This window comes from Phyllopteryx taeniolatus, chromosome 1, assembly GCF_024500385.1.
Source record: "Phyllopteryx taeniolatus isolate TA_2022b chromosome 1, UOR_Ptae_1.2, whole genome shotgun sequence".
Taxonomy (NCBI): Eukaryota; Metazoa; Chordata; class Actinopteri; order Syngnathiformes; family Syngnathidae; genus Phyllopteryx; species Phyllopteryx taeniolatus.
The window spans coordinates 12,723,342-12,751,237 of record NC_084502.1 but is presented as its reverse complement, the minus strand read 5'-3'; the positions used below and the strand labels follow the sequence as shown (position 1 = coordinate 12,751,237).

Sequence of the window (27,896 nt, the reverse complement as noted above, 5' to 3'; positions counted from 1 at the left end):
TTGAAACATGACTGCTGGAAATATTTGTGGGAGACACAAGAGTAAACTGCCAGTAAAAGCCTGTCATGCGTTTGGACATTCTAACCTAAAATGGGAAAAGGAGTCCAGCGATACAATAAAAACAAATCCGACATTTGGTATTGTGCAGTGACATTGTGTAATTAGAAAGGAATTCATTTTGAGTCATAGCAAGGGATTCAAATTACAATGAGCCAATTGACAATGGCAGTGGGAGATTTGGGGGGATTATTCAATGACAAAATTGTGTTGCAGCATTATACTGAATGGTCCAAACTTCATAACCTCAACTGGCTCACTCACTGACAGGAAGAAAACCCCCAAATTTGGATTAGATTTGTTTTTCGGATATTTGTGCTACCAATTCAGAGACAACAACAATGTCAAGGTAAATCTTCACTTGCTACTTGAGCTGAAGAAAGAAGGTAGAGGTATTTAACTTCATGGAAATATTTGAAGGGGCTTTTTTTCAAAATACACACCTTTCCCCCCCTGCTCATCCTTAAAGCCTGTTGTTACCACTGAAGTTAATTATTTTTTTAAATACTGTCACAGGTCGTCAGACGCCCCCCCCCCCCCCCCCCCCCCCCCCCCCCTCTGCCAGTTTGTCACACCCACCTACCTTGTGTAAGACTGCTGTCATTGGATCGATCATTCCGTTATTGCCAGATTGTATCGCTACACGCTCTGGCCAGATGCTCCAGCACTTTTCCATGGATTGATTTTTTTGCTGCTGACCATGTCTGCCCTGCCCGTGACCTTCCCGCCTCGTGGTTCTCCCCGGAATCTCCCGTCTTGGCACGTTTGCCGTTTTGCTACGACAACAAAGTGTAAGTTTCCCCATCCTGCTATCAGTGGATTACACATTGTTACAAACCCCTTCCCGTACTTCAAGGACTTGAAGTCAATTGTGTTGCTACTCACCCATTTGTTGCTGGACTTGTCGCAGTTGTTATTGAGGTCAATTCCAACGAGTTCTGTGGTTAAGCGTATTAATACCCTCCAACATGACTCTTCTTGCAAAAATCTTTTTGGGGACATACTATAGAATCATAACAGCATCTGTCACGTCCTTTCACAGCGTGAGCGCATCTCCATTAATGTGGGCCGGGAAATTCCTGCTGGGAGCTCTTCTGCCTCGAGCGTGACATCAACCCTGATGGAACCTGCAGCACCAAACTTTCGTGAAGATCCCGTCCACATCTTCTTCAATACCGCGAGTTCTGGGCGTCACGTTCCAAGAGCGCTCTATGTCGACCTGAAGCCCACAGTGGTCGGTGAGGGGTGCGCCATCGCCAGAACACGCTTTGACACCCCACATATGAGATGTGATGCTTCCGGCCTAAACCCTATCAAAAGCACTGATCAACAATTACAATATAAATCTATAAATGAAATTGTATCACTATATATATTCCCAACACTGAATTCTCTTAATTTGCGTAGTGTTTCTATTAGCGGCATTGTCTCCAGTCTGCGTATGTGGATATTCGATATTTTGTCTCATCAGATGTCAGCCTGTCTGATGCAAATGCCATGTCAGTCTAATGTCTCCAAGGCCTTCGCAATCAGGAGTGCTGGCCAGTGTAGTGACTTCAACTATATTCGCTGCTTTAACCAGTCACATTTGAAATTTGCTACCGGGCCCACAATAATATCTGCATTTTTCTCTCTGGTTAGTCAGAACAAACAAAGATTGACGAGCAAAATACATCCGTAGCGATCGGCGCACATTATTACATCAGCATATTGTAGTGAGTATGATGTACTGTATTGTTTGTTTGTTTATTTTTTGGGGTCATGCTATTAGACATATCTTGATTGTGAACTGCTCCAGATGATCGACATGACACAGTGACATGCTGGTATATTGCGTTTTTGTATACTTGATGGATGATTTATATAATTGTGATGAGATAGTGGGATTGAGTTAGGTATGTGCCCACTGAAGGCCCAGGTACCAAATACCACTGGCACAATATGAGATTAAGCAACAACGCGTGGTAGACCATGACACGTTGTGATGCAGAGTGATATGGTTCAAAGAGATCATCTTTAACGTACACTAACTATGCTGTGGTATGATATGATGCAATACAATACTTAGAAACGCCCGTTTGTCAAATGAGGTTGAAAGTTGTTTCTCTCAAGTCAAATTGTTCTTTCCAGATGAAGTGAGAGTCACATAAAGCGTCCGTGTCCACTCCTCACCCCCCCCCCCCCCATACTGCTGCTGTTCTGCTTATGCAGTCAGGAGTCCCTACAGTATTTGTATTTATTTCTTGATTTGATTTGATTTGATTTGATTTTTGCCAGATGCCCTACCCAATGCAACCCACCCATTTTGTTTTATCTGGACTTGTGACTGGCAGTGGCTAAGTATTGGGGTCCTGACCAGCAATCGAACCCACACCGCCTGCATGAAAAGGCAGAAGCCTGTACCACTACTGGTTTCTCCCACAAATGACAGAAGACCCATATCGTCACTAGAAGCCCCACCATCTACCACATGACTCCAATCCAGTAGCAGCTCCACTGATTGTCCAATGTCCAAAATACTGATCCTCACATTCAAGGCCCTTAATATTCCCGCCCTGACCTTCTTCATCCTGACATACCCTCCCGCTCTCTCAGATCCTTGTCCTCCCCCTGCTCGTCTGTCCACCGTGGGGAACAGCGTCTTCAGCCGGTCTGCCCCACGTCATTCCAACTCACGACCACCTGACCTCCACAATACAAATTCCTCCAACCTCTTTACATCTAGAGTCCAAACATGCTTGTTCTGTTGAAGATCAGCCATTTATTTTAGCTCACTGTTTTTCATATCATTTGCAATTTTAACTGACTGTTACTTTTTGCATTTTTGTACTGCTTGTTTTCTCTGTTGTTATGTTTGTACAGTGTCCTTGAGAGCCCAGGGAGGTGCCTTTAACTCAAATAAATTCTTACTCGTTTTGGTTTGAACAGGTTGGCATCGATCATCAGCCTCCAACTGCGGTTCCCGGAGGAGACGTAGCCAAAGCGCAGCAGGCCGTGTCCATGCTGAGCAACACCACAGCCGTCGGTGAGGCCTGGTCTCATCTTGGCCAAACGTTTGACCTGATGTATGCCAAGCAGGCTTCCGTACAGCGGCGTGTGGGCGAGGGAGAGTTTGCTGAGGCCAAAGAGGACCTGCCATGTCTGGAAAATGATTACGAGGAGTTTGGCCACACCGGTCCATATTCTGAAAACGATGATGAGCATCAAGAATTTTCAACTTGTTTAAACCTCGACTGAGGTAAAAATGATGTTTATACCTGGCTTTCATGGTTTGTAAGAAAGTTTTTCCTCTTTTCCAGGGGCTGTACTTTGGTCATGTTGAGCCTTTTACCTTGCCATATACAGTGGCTACGGAAAAGTAACTTTTTTCACTCCTATAATAGAGTGCAGCCATTTGCTAAAATCCTTTAAATTCAGTTTTACAAAAAACTGAATTGTTGACATTTTTGCAGATTTATTAAAACTGAAATATCACACAGCCATAAGTATTCAGACCCTTTTGCGCTAATACAGCCATGGGTCTTTCTGGGAATGGTGCAGCAAGTTTTTCACATCTGGATTTGGGGATCCTCTGCCATTCCTCCTTGCAGATCCTCTCCGGTTCTGTCAGGTTGGATGGTGAATGTTGGTGGACAGCCATAGTCACTTCTCTCCAGAGATGCTCAATTGGGTTTAAGTCAGGGCTCTGGCTGGGCCATTCAAGAACAGTCACAGAGTTGTTCTGAAGCCACTCCTTCGGTATTTTAGCTGTGTGCTTAGGGTCGTTGTCTTGGTGGAAGGTGAACCTCCGGCCCAGTCTGAGGTCCTGAGCACTCTGGAGAAGGTCTTCGTCCAGGATATCCCTGTACTTGACCGCGTTCATCTTTCCTTCGATTGAAACCGGTCGTCCGGTCCCTGCAGCTGAAAAACACCCCCACGGCATGATGCTGCCACCACCGTGCTTCACTGTATCGGACAGGTGATGAACAATGCCTGGTTTTCTCCACACATACCGCTTAGAATTAAGCCCAAAAAGTTCTATCTTGGTCTCATAAGACCAGAAACTCTTATTTCTCACCATCTTTTTAGCAAACTCCATGCAGGCTTTCATGTGTCTTGCACTGAGGAGAGGCTTCCTTCCGTCAGGCCACTCTGCCATAAAGCCCTGACTGCTGGAGGGCTGCAGTGATGGTTGACTTTCTAGAACTTTCTCCCATCTCCCGACTGCATCTCCGGAACTCAGCCGCAGTGATCTTTGGGTTCTTCTTTAGCTCTCTCGCTAAGGCTCTCGTCCCCCAATTGTACAGTTTGGTCGGACGGCCAGCTCTAGGAAGGGTTCTGGTCACCCCAAACGTCTTCCCTTTAAGGATTGTGGAGGCCACTGTGCTCTTAGGAACCTTAAGTGCAGCAGATTTTTTTGGTAACCTTGGCCAGATCTGTGCCTTGCCACAATTCTGTCTCTGAGCTCTACAGGCAGTTCCTTTGACCTCATGATTCTCATTTGCGCTGACATGCATTGTGAGCTGTAAGGTAGACAATTATAGACAATTATGTGGCTTTATTAATGAAGTCCAATCAGTATCATGAAACACGGCTGGACAACAATGAAGGTGGAGAACCGTCTCAAGGATGATCAGAAGAAAGGGACAGCACCCGAGTTCAAATATAGGAGTGTCACAGCAAAGGCTCGGAATACTTCTGGCTGTGTGATATTTCAGTTTTTCTTTTTGAATAAATCGGCAAAAAAAATCCGCTTTTTTTCTGTCCATACGGGGCGCTGTGTGTACATTAATGAGGAAAAAAATGAACTTAAATGATTTTAGCAAATGGCTGCAATATAACAGAATGAAAAAATTGAAGGGGTTCTGAATACTTTTCGTACCCACTGTACTTACAGTTGTGCTCATAAGGTTACATACCCTGACGGAATTGGTCAAATATTGGCAATTTTTAGAAAATATGATTGATGACTGAACGGGTATTCCTATGTTTTGTTTAAAGGTCCCGTATTTTACCAAACCAACTTTGTATAGTATTGTGATGTAATGTTGGCTCTACGGTGCCTCAGTAAACATGTGAAATATGAATTACAATCGTTCCACGCATTCCTAAATTCTAGCATCTCTCTCAGTGGACTATCCGATGGGAAGCTGTATTTTCAGGGCGTAGGCATAGCTATCTCGCTGAATGCCAGTTGCAATTGCGCGCGAAGTCACTCAAGTTCTTATATGGTGGTGGAGGGGCAACTCCCGCCAGGGCTGAGGTGCATCACTGGGCCCCGTTTTTAGCCATGGCCAGAAATCAGGAAAACTCAAATGGGGAATTTTCAAATGTGTCGTTTATTTAGAAACTAATCTCTGCATTCACTTTACAGGGTCATTAACGAATGGCACACATCTTCCAAATTCTGCCAGGGTATGTCAATTTATGAGCCCAACTGTATATTGCAAATAAGGCAGTCGGAGCGTCCTTTGACTAGGGTTTAGAAAAATGTAAATAAGAATAAAAAATAATTGGGTGCAGAAATGACATATATAGACTATTGAGTCCTGGACCATTTTGGACTTTAACACAACTTTTGAAATTTAACGTGGCAGCAGTTTTTTATATATACTACTGCATTTGATGGCACTTTTATTCCTCCTTTAAATATCCTTGTTATTATTATTAACTATAGGACTAGATCGAGAGTTTGACGTTACGAAACGTGCCAGCTCGATCCTTCAATAGCGGTGTCTATTTAAAAAAAAATAAAAATAAAAAAATATATATATATATATAGATCCGGCATCACCTGAACATATTCATCCGCCAAAGTGTAAATAGAAAGCAATCCATAAATATTTAACACATTTATGTTGATTAAACGGCACCATTCTGAAAGTTTGCTTTTTCCACACTTGGTTATGTCACAGTAGAGTGAGAATAAGCCCCAAGTCATAATGTTTTTTTGTTATGAGCCCACAAACGGGATTACAAGTAAACACGGTCGATTGCATGAACGTGCAGTTTAAAAAAAAAAAATCACATAATCACAATAAGGAATTCCAATGTCTTTTTAATCAGTATGTAACAGCAACACAATTGTAACCAATTTGATGAGGAGGCCTGTATACAGGTATATGAGACCCATATACCTGTATATAGGCCTCCTCATCAAATACATTAGTGAACAATGTGTGGAAAAGATACCATCAGATTCATGAGTATTTTGGGGGGGTTCAATTAATTATTTACATTTGAATAGCTATAAAAAAAAAACACTGCTATGTCCCAACGACACAGACACAGTGAGTTAAGATTAGCAACAATGGTCAATGCGGGTCATTTCAAGCGGTCAAACGATGATGACATTCGGAGCAAATAGTTGGTGTCTAGTTTTTTGAGCGGACGTGCTCACTGCCTTGGAACATTCTCTCCACAGTGCGTGGATGTGCGTGCGTGCGCGTGCGTGTGCGCGCGTGTGTCAGCTGCCTCATCTCGTGTTGATGTCGACTGGCTGCCACCGGGCCTGACGGTCAATAACGGAATAAAAGAATCCTCCCACCCCCGCGGAGTCCCCTTTCACCTTCGCCGTGACCCGTCCGGTCCGGTCCTGTGCGAAACGATGATCCAGCCTCGGCCGGACGAGTTCAAGCCGCCGCCGGAGTGCCCGGTTTTCGAGCCCAGCTGGGAAGAATTTGCAGACCCGTACGCCTTCATCAATAAGATCCGTCCCATCGCCGAGAAAACGGGCATTTGTAAGGTCCGGCCGCCCCAGGTGAGCGCTATTACGGAGGTTTAAACGCCCCTTTCGACGCGGATGCTCGTTCGGTCGTGATGAAGGAAGCGGCGAGGGATTTAAAGGGACTCGTCAACATGGCGGATGAACGGCTAGGTTCATTCTTTGTGCAGCCACGGCAAGCTGCCACTTTCTCGGCACCGTCGGCGTCACGAGCAGCCTGCTTTTGCCCACTCGGGACACTCGACGGGTTCCACAAGCGTGTCCTGAGTGGGGCTTCGTCGTCGCCGTCGCCGTCGTCGTCGGTCGTCGGTCGCCTTGTGTCAACAAAGCCTCGGCGCTCCGGCCAACTGAGTCGCCGAGCTAAGAGGCTAATGCTAACCAGCAGAAGGTGTCATGATGTTGCGCTAGGTGCGCGTTGTCATAGACTGTGGGTCTACACGGAAGAGAGACGAGTGCAGTCGAGGGCAAAGTTAGAAGAAAACACCATTTGTGCCCTAATGTCTTCGTGTGCTGAAGGGAATCGCATTGTGGTCAGCACATCGTACAACAACCCTTGCCAATCAATTGGCAGCTTAGAGACTAAATACAGTAGGTATATTGTTCAGGTCGTTGTTGGTGATTGACTTGGCAAAGGGTTCTGATGACAGACAGCACAAGTGCGACAAGTTACGGAAATCACATGAACTCATTAATAAACTAGTAAAACAGTTGGGCCTCTGAAAATGGAACGTTACACAACCGAGACGGTGCGATTGTATTGAATTAGGATTGCTTGGAAGACGAGCAACTGTCCATGAACAACTCGGAAAGCAATCTTCTCGGGTGTTGTCCTCCATGTTGGCTTTGTGGTAAGCTGGCCTAGTGACTGACTTGAGTCTTCCATCTGGCCATTTTGTGTGTGCCAGTGGGGGATGTATGCTTCTGACTTGTAACAAAAACTTGGGCCTCCCCTTTTGTGAGCAATCGTTCTTGTCGTCGACGCTCAGCTGTGTAAAGAAACCCATCGCGTTTTGCCGTTGAACAAACTCAAGATCAGAATGTCAATTGCCTTCTGTGTCAAATGGGATATCCATCTTTTTGAACATGTGTTGTTGTCCGGATGGAAGAATTTCGAAAAGAAAGTCAACAATCTGCAGCGGCAGAGTATCAGAGAAATACAAAATTGCCAATTGATTGGCCTCCTACTCCCAGACAAAGGCTCATGTGATATTGTTCTGTTGCTGTTAGGGTTGGCAGCCTCCATTTGCTTGCGATGTTGACAGACTTCACTTTGTTCCTCGGATCCAGAGGCTCAATGAATTGGAGGTGAGTGTTGTTTGGCAAGATATTTGCTGTCAGAATCTTCATGAACATTGGTGGTGTTTTTTGCTTTTTTTTTAACACTCCCGCTCCTATGCGATTGCTGTGTGTGTGCGCGGACATGAAACCAAAGTAGTCATCATCTTGTTTGGCGACTGGGATCATAACACGGTGTGATGAGTTTTACTCAAAAGAAACCAAATCGAGAGAAGGGAAATACATGGACTGTGTATATCTTAACAAAACAAAAGACTTAACACACTTTTCTGGGTAAATGACAGCCTTTGCGGACAGCTAGCTATTCATTTCTCCCAATGTTAATGTCCATGTTGAAATTGTTTCAAATGATTTTCTATCGCCTTCCAGGCCCAGACCAGAGTCAAGCTCAACTTTTTGGACCAGATTGCCAAATTCTGGGATTTGCAGGGATGTTCCCTGAAGATTCCCCACGTGGAGAGGAAGATTTTGGATTTATACCAGCTAAACAAGGTTGGTGCCATAGAACCGAGGCACTCCTCATCACCTTCAATACACAAACATTTGAATGACTTAGTTGAATTCCAAATAACTCGGGTAAGCTACAAAATGCCCAACAATGTACTTTGCTGCATTATTCAGAAGCTGTTTGAAATGAGAGTTGTTACAATTTGAGGGGAACCGATGTATTTCAAAAATCCAAGAAAAGAACAAATGTAAAACAGATGTGTCTCCGTTAGATGAGTTTGTGGAATGACTATAATAATGACCTGAAAATGTGTAGTTCGCTTACAGTGTTTAAAAAAAAGGGTTTCAAACGAGAGTGATTACAAATTAATTGGAGGCTTTGTAATTAATTCATCTCAATCGCATTTTAATCGTATAACAATATTTGTCCTAAAAAGTCAGCATGGTTTAATTGAAATGGATATAGTGGACGACTGAATCAAATCATTGACACAGACAGGAATGTTGTTCATGCTGGAAAAATGCATTTAATTGCATTTCAACACAAAACAATAGAAACATTTATAGAAAATATCCCTGGCCAAAATTAAACAGACTTAAAGTTAAAATGTCTTTTTTTTTTTTTTTTTTTTTTTTTTTTTTATATAAAGAACAGTATTGTCTTTAAATGGTTTCTGCCTGGCAAATGAAAAGTTGGATCACATGTTTTGCTTTGGTGGTATGAAAACTCCTATTTGCGCAAAACCACAGTTATCAAGCCTTCCGTCGGATAGTTTTAGTTTTTTCAATTGAATGTAAAAATACAATTTGGCTCCCATCAGTGCTAGCAACGCTGTTTCATCCAATTCCTCAATTTTGGTAGCCAAGCTCTGATATGTTCGTCAGTGTAATAGGTATACCAGAAAAAGTTTCTGCTTTGTTTGGAAGACGATGCAATCATTTAAAAAAAAAAAACTAATTAATGAATTGCAAGGAATGTGTTAGTCCCACTCCAAATAAATAAATAAATAAATATAAAATATGACAAAACTGATGATGATGAAGCAGTTGGCTGTGTTAGCTTGACTGCTGTGGTTATCCTACAGGCACAGCGTTTTTTTTTTTATACCTATATAATAGAGTACATTGTGTATGAGTAACTTCCAATTGTCAAACCTGTACTAAAAGTTAGGGTACATTTTTCACCTCTTCCTACTCCTATTGAACATGTACATTGTGTCAAAGGATGGAATTTTCTGTTGCCTGCTTTTTGGAAATACCTTGTTCTTGTTTTGAATTACTGGTACATGTTCAATCGAGAATAGAAACCCGGGCAAATATAACTGTTTGAATTCCCTCACCGACCGTCCCATCATTGTCGTTGTTCCCGAAACAGTTGGTAGCGGAGGAAGGCGGATTTGACGTTGTCTGTCGGGACAGAAGATGGACCAAGATTGCAATGCAGATGGGCTTCGCCCCTGGTAAAGCGGTTGGCTCACACCTTCGAGGACATTATGAAAAAACCCTCTACCCCTACAATCTCTTTCAAAGTGGCGCAAACCTGCTGGTGAGTCCACACCCTGCGTTAATGTGACGACATTGTTTTTGCCTATTAGAAGTGTATGCATCTGTGGCACACCAGCAACCTGTTTGGTTTGAAGTCTTTTGTGTACGCTTCAGTGAGTAATTGGGTTTCACGTCTTTGACCCATTTTAAAGGCGCCTAATCATAAAATGCTCATTTATTTTCTTCTTCAAGTTTCTTTGAGTTTATTGCAAGAGAGCTCCTCATTGGATGTAGAGGTTGCTGTAAATTGTTGAATGACATCAGCTCTCTCTTGCCTCAGACACCAGAGGCAGCTTCCAAACTGATGTGTTTGGAGGTTGATCCTGAGCTTGAAAAGGTATGTGGCTGTCCCATTAAACAAGGCATCTTACAATTAACAACCTGCATGTTTGTCAAGTCATGCGATTTTACTTCTTGCACTCATACAATTGATCTTGACTCATTATTGTATATCTATCATGGTAGCAATATTTTTGTGGCAGGAAAAAACATGTATATTCATGTCTATAATATGTTGCGTTTCACACCCTTTATTGCGCCGAGGCACCCATTTTACATGAGACAAATCTAATGGCACACTGTCAAATGAAAATATCACCAAAAGTATGACGAGTGAAATAGAGAGGATTTGTTTTTCTCAATTGGCATAGCTCCACGAGCAAAGATTGATTTGTAATTAGGACTTCTCCTTTTGTGACAAACGAAGTTCAATTGGATCATTTTCCGCTGTGCCCCTGATGATCCAATGACACCCCGGTCGGGAATCGCTGTTGTATTCAAATGCATCTGCCCAATTTCCTCACCTTGACGCTGCTGCCTCATCTCCCATCTGGGTTGGCATGTTGCCTTGCTTCTTTGTTTCTGTTGCATGCTAACCACATCCTACGTTTGACCTTTCTCTCTTTTGACGGCTGTACTTACACTTTATTTGCGCTGTTGCTGTGTATCCCACAGTTTGTCAATAACTTACTATTTGCAAAAATGACGAACAATAATACAAATTCTAGAGTTGCGGTTTGCATAGATTTATCATGGCCATGGATTTTCTATTAATATCGGGCTCGTAATGATTTATTTGAATGGTTCATTTATTTATTTTTTTGCCTTTAAAAATATGATTGAAGATATACAGTGCAGTGTAAAAGAATTTACGCTCGAAAAAGAACTGTTAAAGTAAATCATTCGAAGACGGAAATCAATGCCATAATAAGTAGTATCATGTAAACTTCTGACTACAACTCTTGCATTTACTGCACCTTAGCCTCAATAAAAACTGCATTCTATGAAACCCCCCGCCAAGTTATTTCAAGTTCATCAGTTCATGAAGCACTGAACGATAGTTTTAACCTACACGTTGTTTGCTTCAGTGTGTTCAAAAGGCAGTCCACCCAGAGGAGAGTGCAGAAAGTGTGGCTCAGGTCGACGACAAGGAGCCCAAACCGGAGGAGCCACTTCAGAGGACACCCCGCCAGACGACTGATGCTTGCCCCAGCGCTCGCAGAGGAAAACGCATGAAGTATGAGGTAGGGGCTGTTCACTCAACATTACGATGCATCTTTTTATGTCGTGTCTGTAAACTTCTGGTTTCAACTGTATGTTGATGGCAGCAGCCTCATGCTTTGGGGCTTTTTTTCTTCAGCTAACCCTTTAGACAACATGGAGGGAATTATAAACAGTTCAAAATAGCAGTTAGTGTTAGCACGATTTATCTTGGTCTCATAGACTTCACACCGATCTGGTAGGCTTGGTTGGTATCGGCCGATAATTAGCATTTAATGTCCTAATTCGCCGATCCGATCAATGACGTCATTGATTGGTTCCGCAAAAGACATTTACTCCGCGTCAGCATCGTGCACAGTATATTTGAATCCAAAAGCTAGTTTATTTTTAGCCTTGTCGCGTGTCTTTTGACGTAGTACTGTCAATATTTGACCTCCAATAGTTAGCTATTTAAAAAAAAAAAAAAAAAAAACATGTCGGCGGTGTGGGACGGACGGACAACACGCAATGCCTGGATCAGACTACAAGCCAAATTTGATCTTTCACAATTGCACTATGTCAGACTACTGCAGTAAAATCTTGTAATCCGATCATCCCGTCTTTTACGATCACTGGGCTTTATCTTGTCAACTCAAATGCGACCGGATACACTCGTTACTATGGCGACTACAACAACAACAATGGATTGCATTATCAACGGTTGTACCGGCGTTCTGTCGAATCATGCTCTATAAAGTTTCGGCGTGTGGCGTAATTGAATTTCCATCCATCCATTTTCCGTACCGCTTTATCCTCACAAGGGCGCGCTGGAGATCTTCGGGCGAGAGGCGGGGTACACCCTGAACTGGTCGCCAGCCAATCGCAGGGCACATATAAACAAACAACCATTCGCGCACACATTCGCACCTAAGGGCAATTTAGGGTCTTCAAGCATGTTTCTGGGATGTGGGAGGAAAGCGGAGTGCCCGGAGAAAAGCCACGCGGGCACGGGGAGAACATGCAAACTCCACACAGGCGGGGCCGGGGATTGAACCCGGGTCCTCAGAACTGTGAGGCAGATGTGCTAACCAGTCGTCCAGCGTTCCGCTAATGTAATTACAATCAAGTCATTTAATGACAGTAAGTTAGCACCCATTATTTCTGTCATGTTGTGTTGTTGGTTTGACCTGACTGATTCGAATACACGACGTGACGAGAGCACTGATTTCCAACCTTTATGGAGCCGAGGCACATATTTTACAATTGAAAAATCTCACGACTCACCAACAGACAAAAATGGATACATGAATGACTGTATGTACTTCCTGCCAGCTAGTAGAAGAGCATTCATTTGTTTTGTCTGTCACTATGCCTCACTGGCATAAACAGATGAACAAAGATACATTATTTATTGTAAGTAGAATGTTTTGAGCAATGAAGTAAAATTTGGTCATTTCCCATGGCACACGTGAAGATTGCTCATGGCACACTGGTTGGGAATCACTGGACTAGAGAATACTTTTGAAGATACTCAGTATACAGTACACGGGTATATACAGTAAATGAACAAGTCATTGAAATAGACACATTGTTCCATCTTGTGATCGAATCGGTAATTGGTTTTTTAAACTCGCCGATCGGCCCCAAAAATCCTGATCGTGTAAAGCCGACTACATACATACATATATATATATATCAAAAACCTGGCAATTGACCGGGGGGGGGGGGGAGAGGTTTTATATCCACTGTATCACTGACATTTGTTTGAAAAGAGACTATTTACCTTTTTCTTGTAGTCGGTCTGCGTGAAGACTGAACCGGGCGAGCCAGGCGAGAATCGTCCGAACTTGAGAAGGAGGATGGGCTCGTTCGTCGCCAAGCCAGAAGCAGGTATGCCTCCACGCTAGTGCATCTGCTTCAGTGGTTCATTTTGGATCATGATAAAATGATGTGTCACTCTTGGCCGTGTTACAGAGAAAGAGATTCCCATTCAAGTAAAACAGGAGCCAGTGGAAATCAAGGAACCAGTAATTGAGGAGGACAAATTCAAGCAACGCTACAAGAAATACATCCCACATGTTCCTCCAAATCCAGTAAGTACAAACACTCACTCAATGCAAATCCAGTGGAGGAGTGTTCTTTCAGTTGAATGCACAAACGTTCTTTTTATCCAACAAGAAAAGGACTTTGAATGTGATTCATTGGAAACGTTCAGAAGAATGTAAGAACGTGAAGCAATCCCTTTTTTGATCATCGATCTAGATCAACGTGGACTGCATTTAAAGGCCGCTGCACACCGAGCGACTGAACTCTCGTGCGGTGTGCTGGGTTTGTCAACTGTTTTGGTGAGCCACTGGCTTTCATCGTAGCTGCACGGTGCGGCAACTAGCCAATCGAAGTGCAAAGCTTTCGTTCGTGCCCAAAACACATTTCTGGGTTTTAAGTAGCGAGAAACGGAAAGGCCGCTGCGCCTCCCCGAGCCATACAAGTGCATTATGTAAAGTATCAAATGTTGTGCTTTACAACAATACTTCACTATATTTAGAATTTATAATGTAGCTGTGGATGAAATGGCGAAGTTTGTGGCAAAAATGGTATGGTATTTGCGTGGTATGTACCGTGCTCGCCCACGTCCTATGTCTGTAGCAACCTGGTGCTTCCTTGACTATGAATCTATCTTTTTTATGGTTTAATAATAGTGATACAGTACAACGTACTGTAGGTTATGTTCAGCATCCCACGTCCATACGAGACGTATATATCCAATCACTCAATGTCCATTGCGCCGTTTAGGAATGTTACATTGAGACATCTGAAAGATCATTTTTTTTATGAACCGATAGAAACCCTAATAAATGGTCAGGGGCAAAACTTACGACTGCTGCGGATGGGGATTGCATTGGAACCTTTGCTTGATTCTCTAGGTGGACCTGGTCGTGTGTCTGGTTTGTGGCAGCGGGGGAGATGAAGACCGCCTGTTGCTATGTGACGGTTGTGACGACAGCTACCATACCTTCTGCCTCATCCCCCCTCTTACTGACGTCCCCAGGGGAGACTGGAGGTGCCCCAAGTGTCTGGCGCAGGTGAAGATCGCCGATGTAAACAATCAGTGTTGGGAAAGTTCATTTTCTACGCGAACTACAGTACTTCAAAGTTCAGTTCACTTCCTAGTTCATAATTGCACATTTTGATTCCCAATTTGTTGCTGACGGGGGCGGCACGGCGGGCGACTGTTGAGCACATCCGGCTCGCGGTTCTGAGGTCCCGGGTTCAAATCCGGCCTCACCTGTGTGGAGTTTGCACGTTCTCCCCGTGCCTGCGTGGGTTTTCTCCAGTTACTCCAGTTTCCTCCTACATCTCAAAAACATTCATGCTACGTTAATTGAAGACTCTAAATTCCCCATAGGTGTGAATGTGAGTGCGAATGGTTGTTTGCTCATATGTGCCCCGCGATTGGCTGGCGACCAGTTCCGGGTGTGCCCCGCCTTTTGTCCGAAGATAACCGGCATAGGCTCCAGCGCGGTACGGAAAGTGGCAGCTCTAGTAATAGTTGAAACACTGTACGCAAGCATTCTCGTGCAAACAATAATTTTCCTAGTGATGCATTTTTGGAATTATGTACCAAAGAAGACATTCGCTCACAGTTACGCAGTGTCCCTGAACACACGCCGCACGCTCTCGCGGCTGCATGTAAACATGAATGGCGGCTGCACTGACTGACCAAATTTGACCCTGACGTAGGAAGGCTCGTGTGTGTGTGTGTGTGTCGTGTGTTCAGCCGTGTGTGTTTTGGCACTCCCGAACGGAGATGAACGCTCGTTGGAAAACCGTTCTCGGTCGGCAGAATGAGCGCGTTGTCAATAACGTTCATCAGGCAGAAATGAACTTTCAGTTCGCGTTCACCCAAAATATGAAGTAGTTCATGAACAACACTATAAACAATAATAGCCAATATATCAACTGAACCCATTCTCCTTCTTTTAGGAATGTAGCAAGCCTCATGAAGCCTTTGGGTTTGAGCAGGCTTACCGAGACTACTCCCTGCGTGGTTTTGGGCAAATGGCAGATGCGTTCAAATCCGATTATTTTAACATGCCAGTTCATGTAAGTAGAACATGGGTTTTACAAAAATCAACATGGTTTTCTACCAGCATTCTGATTGCTCCTGTTCATGCATCTTCCAGATGGTACCTACAGAGCTCGTGGAAAAAGAGTTTTGGCGCTTGGTGGGAGCCATCGAGGAGGATGTTACTGTTGAGTATGGAGCAGATATTGCATCAAAGGAGTTTGGGAGCGGATTCCCCATTCCTAATGGGAAACTGAAGGTCACTCCTGCTGATGAGGTAAACTGGTTGTGTCGTGCGCATCATCCAAAACACGCTAAGATGGGCTTGGAACAAGTGATTCTTTTAACGACCAATTCATCTGTCGATTGTTTTTTCAATGAATCGATGATTCCAATTGGGGGAGAAAAAAAAATATATATATAGTTTACATCCCTTGTATTAAAAAAAAACAGGACATTTCAAATTGACGTGACAGAAAATGCCCGCACACACACACAAATTGATTATGATTCAGTCCGTAACAACAAATGTGATCATTGTTCTCCAAATGTCTTATTTTGATGGAACACAAGGATAATCGGTCTGCTTTCATGGAGGACTACAGAAATGTGAGAATGTTTACCGTTGAGGGACTGAAATGTGGCCAATTTGAAGTGAAACGAGGTCTCTATAGAATGAATCGATGATCAGAATGAGTTGTCGGTTAACTGTGTCGCCTCTCCGTGAGACGTGTGAAAACAAGGTATGCCGAATTCCATGCCGACCGGTCTGCATCTGTTACCGCCTATGCAGAAATACCTCAAGTGCGGGTGGAACCTAAACAACATGGCTATGATGAATCCATCCGTCCTCACACACGTGACGGCGGACATCTGCGGAATGACGTTGCCGTGGCTTTATGTTGGCATGTGCTTCTCCTCTTTCTGTTGGCACATCGAGGACCACTGGAGCTACTCCATCAACTACCTGCACTGGTATATAAAAGGAGTGATGCTCACTGACCCTTTGGATCTTTCGGTGACAAGAATAAAGAGAACTCGATGATATTGTTGATGTTCATTTTTTCCCCCACTCCAAGGGGGGAACCCAAAACATGGTACGGCGCTCCCGGATTTGCTGCGGAGCAGCTCGAGGAGGTGATGAAGAAATTGGCCCCAGAGCTGTTTGAATCTCAGCCTGACCTCTTGCACCAGCTGGTCACCATCATGAACCCCAATACCCTAATGTCCCACGGTGTTCCGGTATGTTTTATCCGGGCGCAACGCAACGCAACCCAAATAAAAGTCAAATCAAATTCAACCTCATTTTGGGGTTTTTCTTCAGATTTACAGAACAAACCAGTGTGCTGGTGAGTTTGTCGTCACGTTTCCCAGAGCCTACCACAGTGGCTTCAATCAAGGCTTCAACTTTGCAGAGGCAGTCAACTTTTGCACTGTTGACTGGGTAAGCAGGACTTTGGTTTATTCATCCTTATGCAGCTGTGGTTTTCACTAGAAGTCACTATACACTTCCTTTTTCTATTTCATTTCAGGTAGCATTGGGACAGACATGAGGGCATAAGCATTTGACAGCTGAGGCTTTGCAGTTTTTTTGGAAGCATGGCTTGTTAATTGACATTGGAACAGCGGTGCAAAAATTGCCACGTCCAATCTACTCTGCCTATCCATGAACGGTTTCTGAAAGATGGATCCGTTCTGGACAAACTATGCGGCAGAAGGCCTGCTACTACCGCCACCGCCGATGGAAACATCAAACTCCCAAAAGAAGGACTTTCGGGCAAAGCCAGGGAGCATATCGGGAGAGTTGCACTGGAAATCACCATCAACAAAAGCTCAAAGTTGAGTTGAGTTGAGATTCAGCAGATTCTTCGCAAAGTGATGCTAAAGCATTACCGCTACTGACTTCAGGTTGTTCAGCATCTTAATCTTGCGCTTGACGCCTTTGAACAACCTTAAGTTAGTACGGGTAAAGCTGAATCACTCTCTACAGCAAATTCCAGCTTTTGTTGATGCCGAGTTCCAGTGCAGCCCTCCGTGTCGACGGTCACTGGCTTTGCGTGAACGTCTGCTGCTTTAGGAGTTTGGTGTTTTCATCAGTGGTGGTAGTGACTGGCCTTCCACTGCGTTAGGGTTGTCAAGAACACATTCTGTCTTCAAGAAACGTGTTGGAGCAGGGCAGCCAGAAAGTGTCTCAAACTGGCACTGAACTGCAGTCACGGACAGCAAAGTGTCTTGCCAGGTGGCAATTTTGCAACACTGGTACAATGTCAAATGGGAATATAAAGGAAGGAAGCATCTATTGTACTGTACTTACAAAAACTGCAAAACCTAAGATGTCATATTTGAATGGCCTCACGTCTGTCGGCGTATTCTCTCAAACAAAAAAAGAACAAAACGAGTGTCTAGTGACTTGGCATACCCTGCATTGACTTGTAAATGTTAGCGAGAGCCTCTGTGGCAGCATCTAAGTAAAGGATGGGCAACTTAAATGATGGTGGGGGCCGCCATTTTTTGTCAGCGCTTCCAGGGGGCCACAGACTGCAAAAAAAAAAAAAAAAAAAAGCTATTTTGTTTTACTTGAACTAATGTACATCATAGTATCTTAATCTATTTCTTGCTCAAATGCATGTATAAAACATCCACTCTTCAACGAAAACGGGTTTGAAGCAAACAAAAAATAACCACCCACTGTCATTTTTCTGCGTGCTGCGTACTGAAACATCTCGGTCAGTTCCGTCGACTGCTAAGCATGAACTGATACACGCAATTGCGTGCTCTTCCTGATAATGACGTGATAAATTCTCCCACAAAATCAATCGTGGCTGACTTATTCTCTAGCGGAGAAGAACTGGTGGAAGAGCGACAAAACGATGTCCGCCATATAGCGGTGAAGGCTATCATTACAACTTAAAACATGTATTGTAGAGGAAGCGTTTAGTTTTTTCCCCAAAATTCATCTAGGGGCCACTCTGATTGTGGGTGTGGGCCACCAGTTGCCCATCGATGGTTTAAGTCCAATGAGATGCTTTTGTAAATACAATGTCTCCACATTCATTTGGCAATTGATTTTACGTGGAAGGCGTGCCACTGACCAACAATGACAACCTCCCGCTTCTCTTTCTGTTCCTCCAGATGTCTCTGGGGAGGCAATGTGTCAATCACTATCGCATGCTACACCGCTACAATGTCTTCTCTCACGACGAGATGGTCTGCAACATGGCGGCAAAAGCAGAGACCCTTGATGTGGTCTTGGCTTCTGCAGTCCACAAAGACATGGCCATCATGATCCTGGAAGAGCAGGAGCTAAGGGAAAAAGTTTCCAAAATGGTGAAGTAGTAATAAGTTAGCGCTGTCAGTGATGTCCTTCGCGCAGAACCACTCACCGCTGGTTTGGCCCTCACCTTTAAAGGGGTTAGTCCAGTGGCACCGGGCAAAATACGACCATCTCCAAGACGACGAGCGACAGTGTGCCAAGTGCCGGACCACCTGTTACCTGTCTGCCATCACCTGTCCCTGTAGCCCAGCAGTGTTGGTCTGTCTGCATCACATTAGCGACCTGTGCTCCTGCCCAGTCACCAACTACACACTGAAGTGAGTCCCACTGGTCAGGCTGTTTCAGAGAAGCGTTATTTCAGTTGTCGCTCGCCGTATTGCGATGCACTTTTTACGGTCTCGCTCTGTAGCGGATATTTAAGTCTTGCATATCTAACTTTATATCGCGGGATTTGGTTGGGATCATTTTTTTTTTACCGCAGACTCACACAGCAATAAATGCGAGGGAAAATAGTGTGTAAAAGACAGACAATGTCCTAAATTGGGGATTTATTTGTTCAAAAAGAAGTAAGAGTGCAAAGCAGACTGGCTTCCACCACTGCATAGCTATGTTAACGTCAACAGTTAGCAAATTCAATGGCGCCCACCGTCACGAGTTAGGATGAATTAGAATTCCTCCACAGGAGGTCATGGTTTGACGCTTTATCGAAGGCACGGCTGAACAGACGCCCGGAGGCACTCCTCGCTCAACAACCGGACTGACTAACTTTTAGCCACCGAACAGCCTGAGGCGGCCACACTCTCGTTCGCTGACGTCCACGTCACTCAATAGGCCGGGCCCCGCCCTTAAAGCCACAGAGTCTACGGTGGCGACCCCAAGAGGTCAAAAGTAATACCTGCACCTCACGTTCTTATTTTGTCTTGGTACGATGCATAAAGATTTCAAACATCTACAGTTGCTACTTTGCGTCTATCGTGGGGGATAGATATGTTCCAGAAGCGCCGAAATGAGGGACTACTGTACTCTCACAACTCAGCTTGGAAGTAAAGGATTCAAATGTCCAATTCAATGTCCAATTCAATGATAGTTACAGGTACACACTGGAGGAGCTGTTACCCATGATGAATGCTTCGAAGCAGCGTGCCGAACAGTATGATGCGTGGGCCTCTCGCGCGTCAGAGACTCTGGAGGCTAAACTGGAAAAGAAGAAAGGTAAGCCAACAACAAAAGGCCTTCAGCCAGTCCAAGTCACGGGTACCAATGACGATGAGCAGCAGCGGCGACGACGACGACGACGACGACGACATGGATCATTGTACGTGTGAAGGTTATTGAATAGTAGGTCGGTCTTCTCTCCGTAGGCTTGCCGGTTTTTCGCTCTCTTCTTGCCGAATCAGAGTCTGAACACTTCCCTGAAAACGACCTGCTGCGTCGGCTGCGTCTCGTCACCCGAGATGCGGAGAAGTGCTCCTCAGTGGCGCAGCAGCTGTTGAACGGGAAAAGGCAGACGAGGTATCCTGCTCAGACCGTATATCAAACGTTAGGACTAATCCTATCACGCGTAGTAACGATTGATCGGACCTGTTCCGAAGGTATCGATGCGGCGTCGGGAAATCTCGAAGCCATTTGACCGTGGAGGAGCTGAGTTCCTTTGTGAGGCAGCTGTATAACCTCTCTTGCAGCCTCACTCAAGCCCCCTTGTTGAAGGTAGGCTCAGGCTTCCGACTCCTACGGCAGCAGTTTGCGCTCAGGGCGTCGCTCGGTACATTTTGACGTCTCTTTGAAGGAACTCTTGAACCGCGTCGAAGACTTCCAGCAGCACAGCGAGAAGGTCCTAGCCGACGAGGCTCCCGGCGTGGCTGAGATCCAGAGCCTTTTAGATGTCAGCTTCGAGTTTGATGTGGACCTGCCCGAGCTGCCGCGCTTAAGGGAGCGGCTAGAACAGGCCCGCTGGCTGGAGGGGGTGGAGCAAGCCGGCATCCGCCCTGCGACCCTGACTTTGGAAACCATGCGCAGGCTCATCGACCAGGGCGTAGGCCTGGCGCCGCACCCGTCCGTGGAGAAAGCGATGGCACACCTTCAGGAGCTTCTGACCGTGTCCGAGCACTGGGAGGACAAGGCGAGCGGTCTTCTCAAAACGAGGTGAAGGCGGCCGATCAAGTGATGCATTACGGTGTTGACGTCTTTTCAAAAGGGTGCAAAACCGTCCGGGAGCTTCAGTCCAAGAATGTACTTGCGATATTTTGTTGTCACTTTCTGCCTGGGTCTTTGCACTGATTGCATTAAGTGAAGTGATTTCGTATTACGTCTCAGTGCTCCTGATTTTGCTTCATTTTAATTCCAGCTAAGTGCAAAAAGCTGTGGCTAGAATATTCAACCAGATCAACAAAAAGTGAGCATCACGTTTAGTTCCCCCCTCATTCCACTGGTGCTGTTCAGCATTTAATGTCTCCAGTTGCTTTTAATAGCATGGCTGTTAGGAATGTGCATCTCTCCATCTTAACTTAGAGCTGAAACATTTTTCCAAATTGGTGTTCCTTTCTACATGCGTAGTTGCCGTGCTTAGCTGAGAATTTTGACTTTCATCCTGTTAGGATTTCTAAGCATTCATGAGGAAAAACCGATTTCATGGAACTAGTCCTATTTTTTTTGGAAACGACAGCAATTTTCAACCTGTCCAAAAAAAAAAAGCAATTCATTTCCTGTGTCAATTGAAGACAACGCAGCGACTGTCATAATTGCTCATAATTCCCGCGATCGTCCCGGTTGTATGACTTAACGGTGTGTCATTGTGTACGATTTTACCCATCAGACCACCTCTCTCCATTGAGACCCTGAGCGCAGCTGCCGAGGAAGCGTCTGGCATCTCTTCTCACCTCCCGAACTGCCTCCTCCTCAAAGACACCATCAGAAAAGCTCTCGAGTGGCTTCGAGAAGCCGAGGAGCTTCAGGTCAGGACGCGGTCGGCACGTTTGCCGCGTGCGAATTGCCGTGCGGCCGTGTAACCCACGACCTTGGTGTTTTGCAGGCTACCGACTGCGTTTTAATGGCGGACGACTTATCGGATATGGTGCTACGAGGGCAATCCATTCAAGTCCACCTGGAGCCCTTAGACAGACTGGAGTATTTAATGGCGGAAGTACAAGACTGGAAACGGTCTGCTGCTTCTATTTTCCTTCAGAAGGACACCGCCTATACCCTACTTAAGGTAAAGCCCACACCCCCCCTTGTCCCCAAGCATGTATGGCTCTGAAAAGCACGGGGGGGGGGCTCACTGTCGTGTTGTTCATCGCAGACCTTGTGTCCGAGATGCGAGGTGGGAAATGAAGGTTCTCCCAAGCGGATGGCCAAGAAAGGAAAGGAATCGCTCAAAAATAACAAGAAGCAAACTCTGAGGCTCAACACTGTCAGCGATGTGGAGAAAGCACTTTCCGAGGCCAAGGATTCGGCCTCGATTGTAAGTGCTTGCCAACTGAGCGACGCCATCGGTGGCGGATTTGGCTCCTTTTACACACACCCGTATTCACAAATGGATCAAGTAAAATCCTTTGGAATAGGCCCACAATCAGAAAAGGTGTGGCCTCTGCTCTAACAGATGATTGAAAAAAACAAAAAAAAAAAAGCCTCACGTCAAGTCGGCGAGGTCCGACGGGGTCACCGACATGCCCCCAAGTATCACATGACCTGTTCTAAAAAGTGATGGGACATGCGAGGAATGTCAACACTTGAAAGTGTCCTACTTTTTAAATCATTTATTTGAGTATTGTTTTTTTTTTTTTTTTTTTTTTTTTTTGGGGGGGGGGGGAGAAATCCTGAACATGATGAGTGTCTTCACATAGCTGTGGACTCGAGTCATTTCGACTGAACTTGTGACAATACGTTCAAAGACTCGGACGAGACCAGCGACGACTCGGGACTTTCCTCTCTCGGACTCGAACCCATTGGCTTCAAAAGAGCAAAACTTTGTAGCTTTCTCTTTCCGGAGCCAAATGTGCAATTCACTGCTTTGGTTAATTGAGTTGTGAATGCGAGTGCCAATGGTTGGTTGTTTTTTTTTGTGCCCTGCCATTGGCTGGCGACCAGTTCAGGGTGTAGCCCGCCGCACGCCCAGAGTCAGCCGGGATAGGCTCCGGCACGCCCGCGACCCTAGTGATCTGATTTTCTGGTGTATTCATCATTGCAGAATTGTCAGTGGAAGACTGGATTACTAATTGCAGCACGACTGGGTGCAATTGTTATTTGTGAGCGGTCGGTTTCATGTCGCTTACAGAAGGAAAGTGAGGAAAAAGTAAGTCATAGCCTCGCATTTCCACAGAATAACTGAAAACGTACGGCTCCATCGGCTCTGAGGATTCAAATAGTTTGATGAGGCCCCACGTTTTCTTAATCGGCTTTCATGCATTTCTCAAATTTGTTTTGATCAATATATTTGCATTTGAAAATCTATGAAATATATCAAATCAGGATATAATATAGACATTTGAATTCGAGAGAGCGAATTTTGTTGGTAAAAGGACTCGGGAGTGTCGGAGTTTGGGACTCGCAACTTGACCCGTCTCAATTTGGGCGCTCGAGACAAATCAATGACTTGGTCCTGACCCTCTTGTTAATTCTTAACAACGGAGAACTTAAGGTCAAACCGGTAGGTAGCCCTTTGCAGTAGTCAATACTCTATTTCTTCATAAAGCACAATTGTGTAGCGCTAAATTGACCGGTCAAACCAAAAGTCTGATTGGTCTCGCTTTTACAGAATGCAACGCTGGAGGCTCTGCGGGTCAGCGAGATGGAGGCCTTCTGTCGTCTGAGAGTCGCAAATGAGTCGAAGCTCCTCCCCGCTGCCGACTGCACAGATCTGAAGGTATGCGTCTGCCAGAAGGCACTCATGGGAGCGATGCTGCAGTGCGAACTCTGCAGGGACGCCTTCCACAGCGTGTGCGTCAGGGACCGATCGGACGTCGGCGATAGGCCGCCGTGGCTGTGTCCCCGGTGTCGACGCTCCAGAAGACCTCCGCTGAACAAAGTGCAACCTCTGCTAGCGTCCCTGAGGCGCATCAGAGTGCGACTTCCGGAGGGGGACGCGCTGCACCACCTGGTCGAGAGAACCCTCAATTGGCAGCGTCGCGCACAGCAGATTCTCCAGTCTTGTCATTTGACAGAAGGGGAAAGCGCCACAGAAACACCCCCCACTCTGACTCCGTGTGCGTCCGACTCCTCGGAGCCTTGCAGCAACGCTCAGGTCACTCGTTGTATCCTTGTGTGACTTTTTCATTGCCGTTGGTCTCCTTTTTGGCGATCGGGGTTAGTGATTTGGATGTTTTCTGGCAGGCACCTTGTTTGACTCCAGAGTGGAACAAGACCAATCATGCTCAGACCGTCTTCTATACAGAGCAGAGATGCATTCCGCTGCAGGGTCGGTCCTTCCGTCGAGGGCAGATCGGCTCTACCGAAAGGAAAGGAAACCTTCTTGTCGCTTGACGCCGTGTGTATTTGTCTGACAGGGTTGAATCGGGACCTGGAGGAACTGATGGTGGAAGGTCTCCTCCTGCAGGTGACGCTGCCAGAAGTCCAGACCCTGTACCACGTTTTATTGGACAGAGTCACGAGCCAGCATGGAAACGCGTGCACGTCTCCGGCACGGGACGATTCCGCAGACTACGATGAGCGTGTACGGTTTCACGCTCGGGGAAAAAAAGTCAACCAGGTCAGTATCAAATCCGAATCCGCGTGTCGTTCCTTTTCCGGCAGTCAAAAATCGGAAAACCACAAAAAAGCGATTGGTTGTTTTATGTTTAATCTGACACGGGGGGGGGGGGGGGGGGGGGGGGAAGGAAAAAGGAAAAAATATTCAAACTAAACGGATTTTTCAAAAGTCCAAAAATACACAAGTGAAAAATGGCTTTGACATTTATCCATTCATTTGCTCATGAGCATTAGTACAAATATTTTGGCTTGTTAGGCGCCACAATATTCAAGACCACGACCTACCGACCATATTATAAGATTGTTTAGAGGAACACCGCAAGTCACTTCAACAACCTCATGTTCATTCGTCTTTCAACCGTGGCGCAATATATGGGGAACCGTTGTGTGTGTGTACTGTAACGTGTCTCGGAGGGGCGACGTGACGGCTAAAAAGCCTTTTCGTGTTCAATTAAAAAAAAAAGCAAGGGACAAAATAATGAAATGCTTGTGTTCTTTTTCAGAATACTCCAATGAGGGAAGCTCTGATGGCGCCAGAGAAGAAAGCCAAAAGGCCTTTGGAGAGGGAACCTTTCCAAAGCGGGGAGCGCACGGAAAGGGACACAAAGCACTCTCACAAAAGACAGAAGACGAATCAAAAGGAATTGCAGCACAGACCGGCCTCAAACTTGTCCTCGCCACGTTCTGATAGCTCGCAGTCGGACGCGTCTGATGAGGACATGGCCGTGTGTCCCGCAGACGGGTGTCAGCTCCCCGAGGGAGAGGAGGTGAGAATAATGACTCCGAATCAAGCAATGCATCCAAAAATCCTCATCATAATCATCGCAATACAAATACGGTGGTGCTTTGAGATGCAAGTGACCCGACCGACGAGTATTTTGAGATTTTTTTGGTCTTTGAATTTGCAAGCTCAAACTTGAGATACAAGTGGCGGTGACGTCACGTCACGTCACGTCACGTCACGGCAAGCGGGCAGCAGTTTGTCACTCGCAGCCACACCGAGGAGAATCACGCATTCGCGCTTTATTGAAAAGGGCCAAATCATTCTGTCTTGTAAGAAGAAGAAAAACAAGTCTGCAAAACGCCCGAGCGACAGTTTGACATGCCGACAGTTAGCATCGATAGTCGCAGTTAGAAGCGACGGATATTTGAACGCAAATGGTGGAGACAAGTAATGGAACGATACTCACAAGCATATATTTATTTTGTATGAAAAAGGAATCGTATGACAGCGTCACTTACAGTAGTAAGTCTATTCTTCTTTTGTATCTGCATGACTGTACAGTATTATGCTGCCGGGAGGAGCAGCACAATCATTTAGATTGCAGCGTTAAATGATGAGACACAAATCGTTGAATTCTTTACATTCAATTTAATGATGTTATTACTCTGTTTTTCTAAAGTACAGTAGATTATAGAGTGCTCTTTTTCTTTCTTCAAAAACAAATTGTGTTTTTGTTGTTGTTGGGGAAGATGGGACAGATTAATGGCGTTTACATTCACATTCCTTTCAGTGGAGAAAGAGGATTTGACTTACAAGGGTTTTGAGTTACAAACGTGGTCATGGAGTGAATTCAACTCCTATGTCGAGGCACCACTGTATTAAATTTTTTTTTATTGTTAATTTCGACAGTTACTATGACGCTTGTGAAAAAAGGCAAGCAATATACAAAGTACTCACCTACGTAAACAAAGGTAGACGAAATCTGGGAACAGTATTTGACCCAGTTACTAGTGATGATTAACTGGCTCTCTCATACATGTTCATCAGGTATTGAGCTTGTACGAAATCATATGTTGCTGTCCCTTTGCGTTCTTGAAGGTGGACTGGGTCCAGTGCGATGGCAGCTGCAACCAGTGGTTCCATCAAGTGTGCGTCGGTGTCACAGCTGAAATGGCGGAGGAGGAGGACTACATTTGTGTCCGATGTGCACTGATGAAATGAAGAGATGTCCCGGGACGTCCCGCCCCACCCCACGCCCTCTTGAATGACACTTGTTGGGGTGCCACCAATCTCGCCCTCACCCCAATTTGTCCAACCCTTTTGTAATAATGGTGCTATCTTCTCTTTCGCCTGTTGTCCAGAACTGTTTAGTTTTGTTTGGGGTTTTTTTTTTTGTTTTTTTTTTTTGGGGGGGGGGGGGGGGGGAGAGGGTGTTGTGCATTTTTACATGCTTATTATATATATTTTCTTCTTCTTCTTCTTATGAATTGTTTGTGGCAGTCAAAATGAAAAGCAAAAAAAACCAGCAGGATGTGACGTGTACTGCATGGGGTGCCATTACTTGGGCACAAAAGGAGTCTTACTTCAAACACAACCAGTGAAGGTTAAATGGTTGATCAGGGGTTAATAATATTCATTGCATGCATAGCAACATTGAATGACATTGGAGTCCAGGTTTTATCCCCCACCCATCCCTTTTTAATCCAGTGTTTGGTACATGTATTTTAATATAATTATTGCCATTTTTGTAGAATAGTTTTATTTATCTGAGCAATAATTTCTGTCCAAATTGACAAATGGATATCCGGTGAGTTGTTGATGATGTACAGAGGTGGATGGGTGGGAGCTGCAGTAGCAGGTTGAAAGAAAAGACAAATGGCAGCCTGTAACTTGGTATAGGATACTCAGTGTGGACTTGGCATAGTTTATATTGTGGAATAAATTCATTTTGTTCTATGGATAAGTCTGTTTTTCTTATAACATTGCTAAATGATGTGTCGATGGTGCGGCAAAATCAAGATGTGATTTTTTTTGCAGGGCAACAACACTGTACTTGCATCAAAATGCTGTCCGTGCTGAAGAGTGATTATGCCACAAGATCTTTTAAGAACGCAGTAGAGGGCGATACTCACTCAGCCTTGAGCAGAACAATGAACCAAAGTTTACAGAACGGCAAATTTTGTTTGGAATTAGGAACCTGGACATGACAGATGAATGCAAATATCACACTCAACCACCAGTAGGCAGTATATCTCTATTTCTAGACTGCTTGAGGGGCATAAACTCACAGTGGTAGAAACCTTTCATCAAGTAATTTGGGCGTGAGGGCCGAAATAAAAACGGACAATCGGAACGTGGAGTATACACTTGATCAGTGATTGCCAACCAGTGTGTTGAGAGAGATCATCCGGTGGACTGCAGGAAAATATCCAACTTCATTGCTCCGAACGTTATTATTTCCCTAATTTATCCATGCCGGTGACGCATAGTAGTAACATTTTCCTGGTCTTCCCCTAGCAAGCAGAAGGTCCATCCATTCTCACGCACATAGCAAAGGGTCCAGTTGAACTGTTATCCACCTGTTGCCGTTTTCTCTATTAAATAT

At 45.0% G+C, this 27,896-nt stretch overlaps 1 protein-coding gene across 5 annotated transcripts; it reads left to right on the top strand.

The window, feature by feature from the left end:
* The first annotated feature begins 688 nt into the window (after positions 1 to 688).
* Positions 689 to 27,247, top strand: kdm5bb (lysine demethylase 5Bb). 5 transcript variants are annotated; one of them, XM_061772707.1, is made up of 31 exons: positions 689 to 848; positions 1,100 to 1,295; positions 2,986 to 3,295; positions 6,461 to 6,796; positions 7,988 to 8,065; positions 8,426 to 8,548; positions 9,879 to 10,049; positions 10,329 to 10,385; positions 11,416 to 11,571; positions 13,324 to 13,417; positions 13,502 to 13,620; positions 14,452 to 14,610; positions 15,512 to 15,631; positions 15,712 to 15,870; positions 16,387 to 16,568; positions 16,673 to 16,835; positions 16,918 to 17,037; positions 18,726 to 18,920; positions 19,003 to 19,184; positions 19,955 to 20,079; positions 20,229 to 20,379; positions 20,460 to 20,574; positions 20,654 to 21,009; positions 21,680 to 21,818; positions 21,896 to 22,075; positions 22,163 to 22,324; positions 23,618 to 24,103; positions 24,193 to 24,277; positions 24,366 to 24,568; positions 25,071 to 25,334; positions 26,390 to 27,247. In XM_061772707.1, exons 4-31 carry the CDS (start codon positions 6,644 to 6,646, stop codon positions 26,510 to 26,512), a joined length of 4,620 nt encoding a protein of 1,539 aa, XP_061628691.1. In that variant the 5' UTR covers positions 689 to 848; positions 1,100 to 1,295; positions 2,986 to 3,295; positions 6,461 to 6,643; the 3' UTR covers positions 26,513 to 27,247. The 5 variants fall into 5 exon arrangements, with proteins under 5 accessions (XP_061628691.1, XP_061628700.1, XP_061628720.1 ...); XM_061772716.1 differs by lacking the exons at positions 689 to 848; positions 1,100 to 1,295; positions 2,986 to 3,295 and having other exon boundaries at positions 6,232 to 6,796; positions 19,961 to 20,079; XM_061772736.1 differs by lacking the exons at positions 689 to 848; positions 1,100 to 1,295; positions 2,986 to 3,295; positions 7,988 to 8,065 and having other exon boundaries at positions 6,232 to 6,796.
* Positions 27,248 to 27,896: the final 649 nt, after the last annotated feature.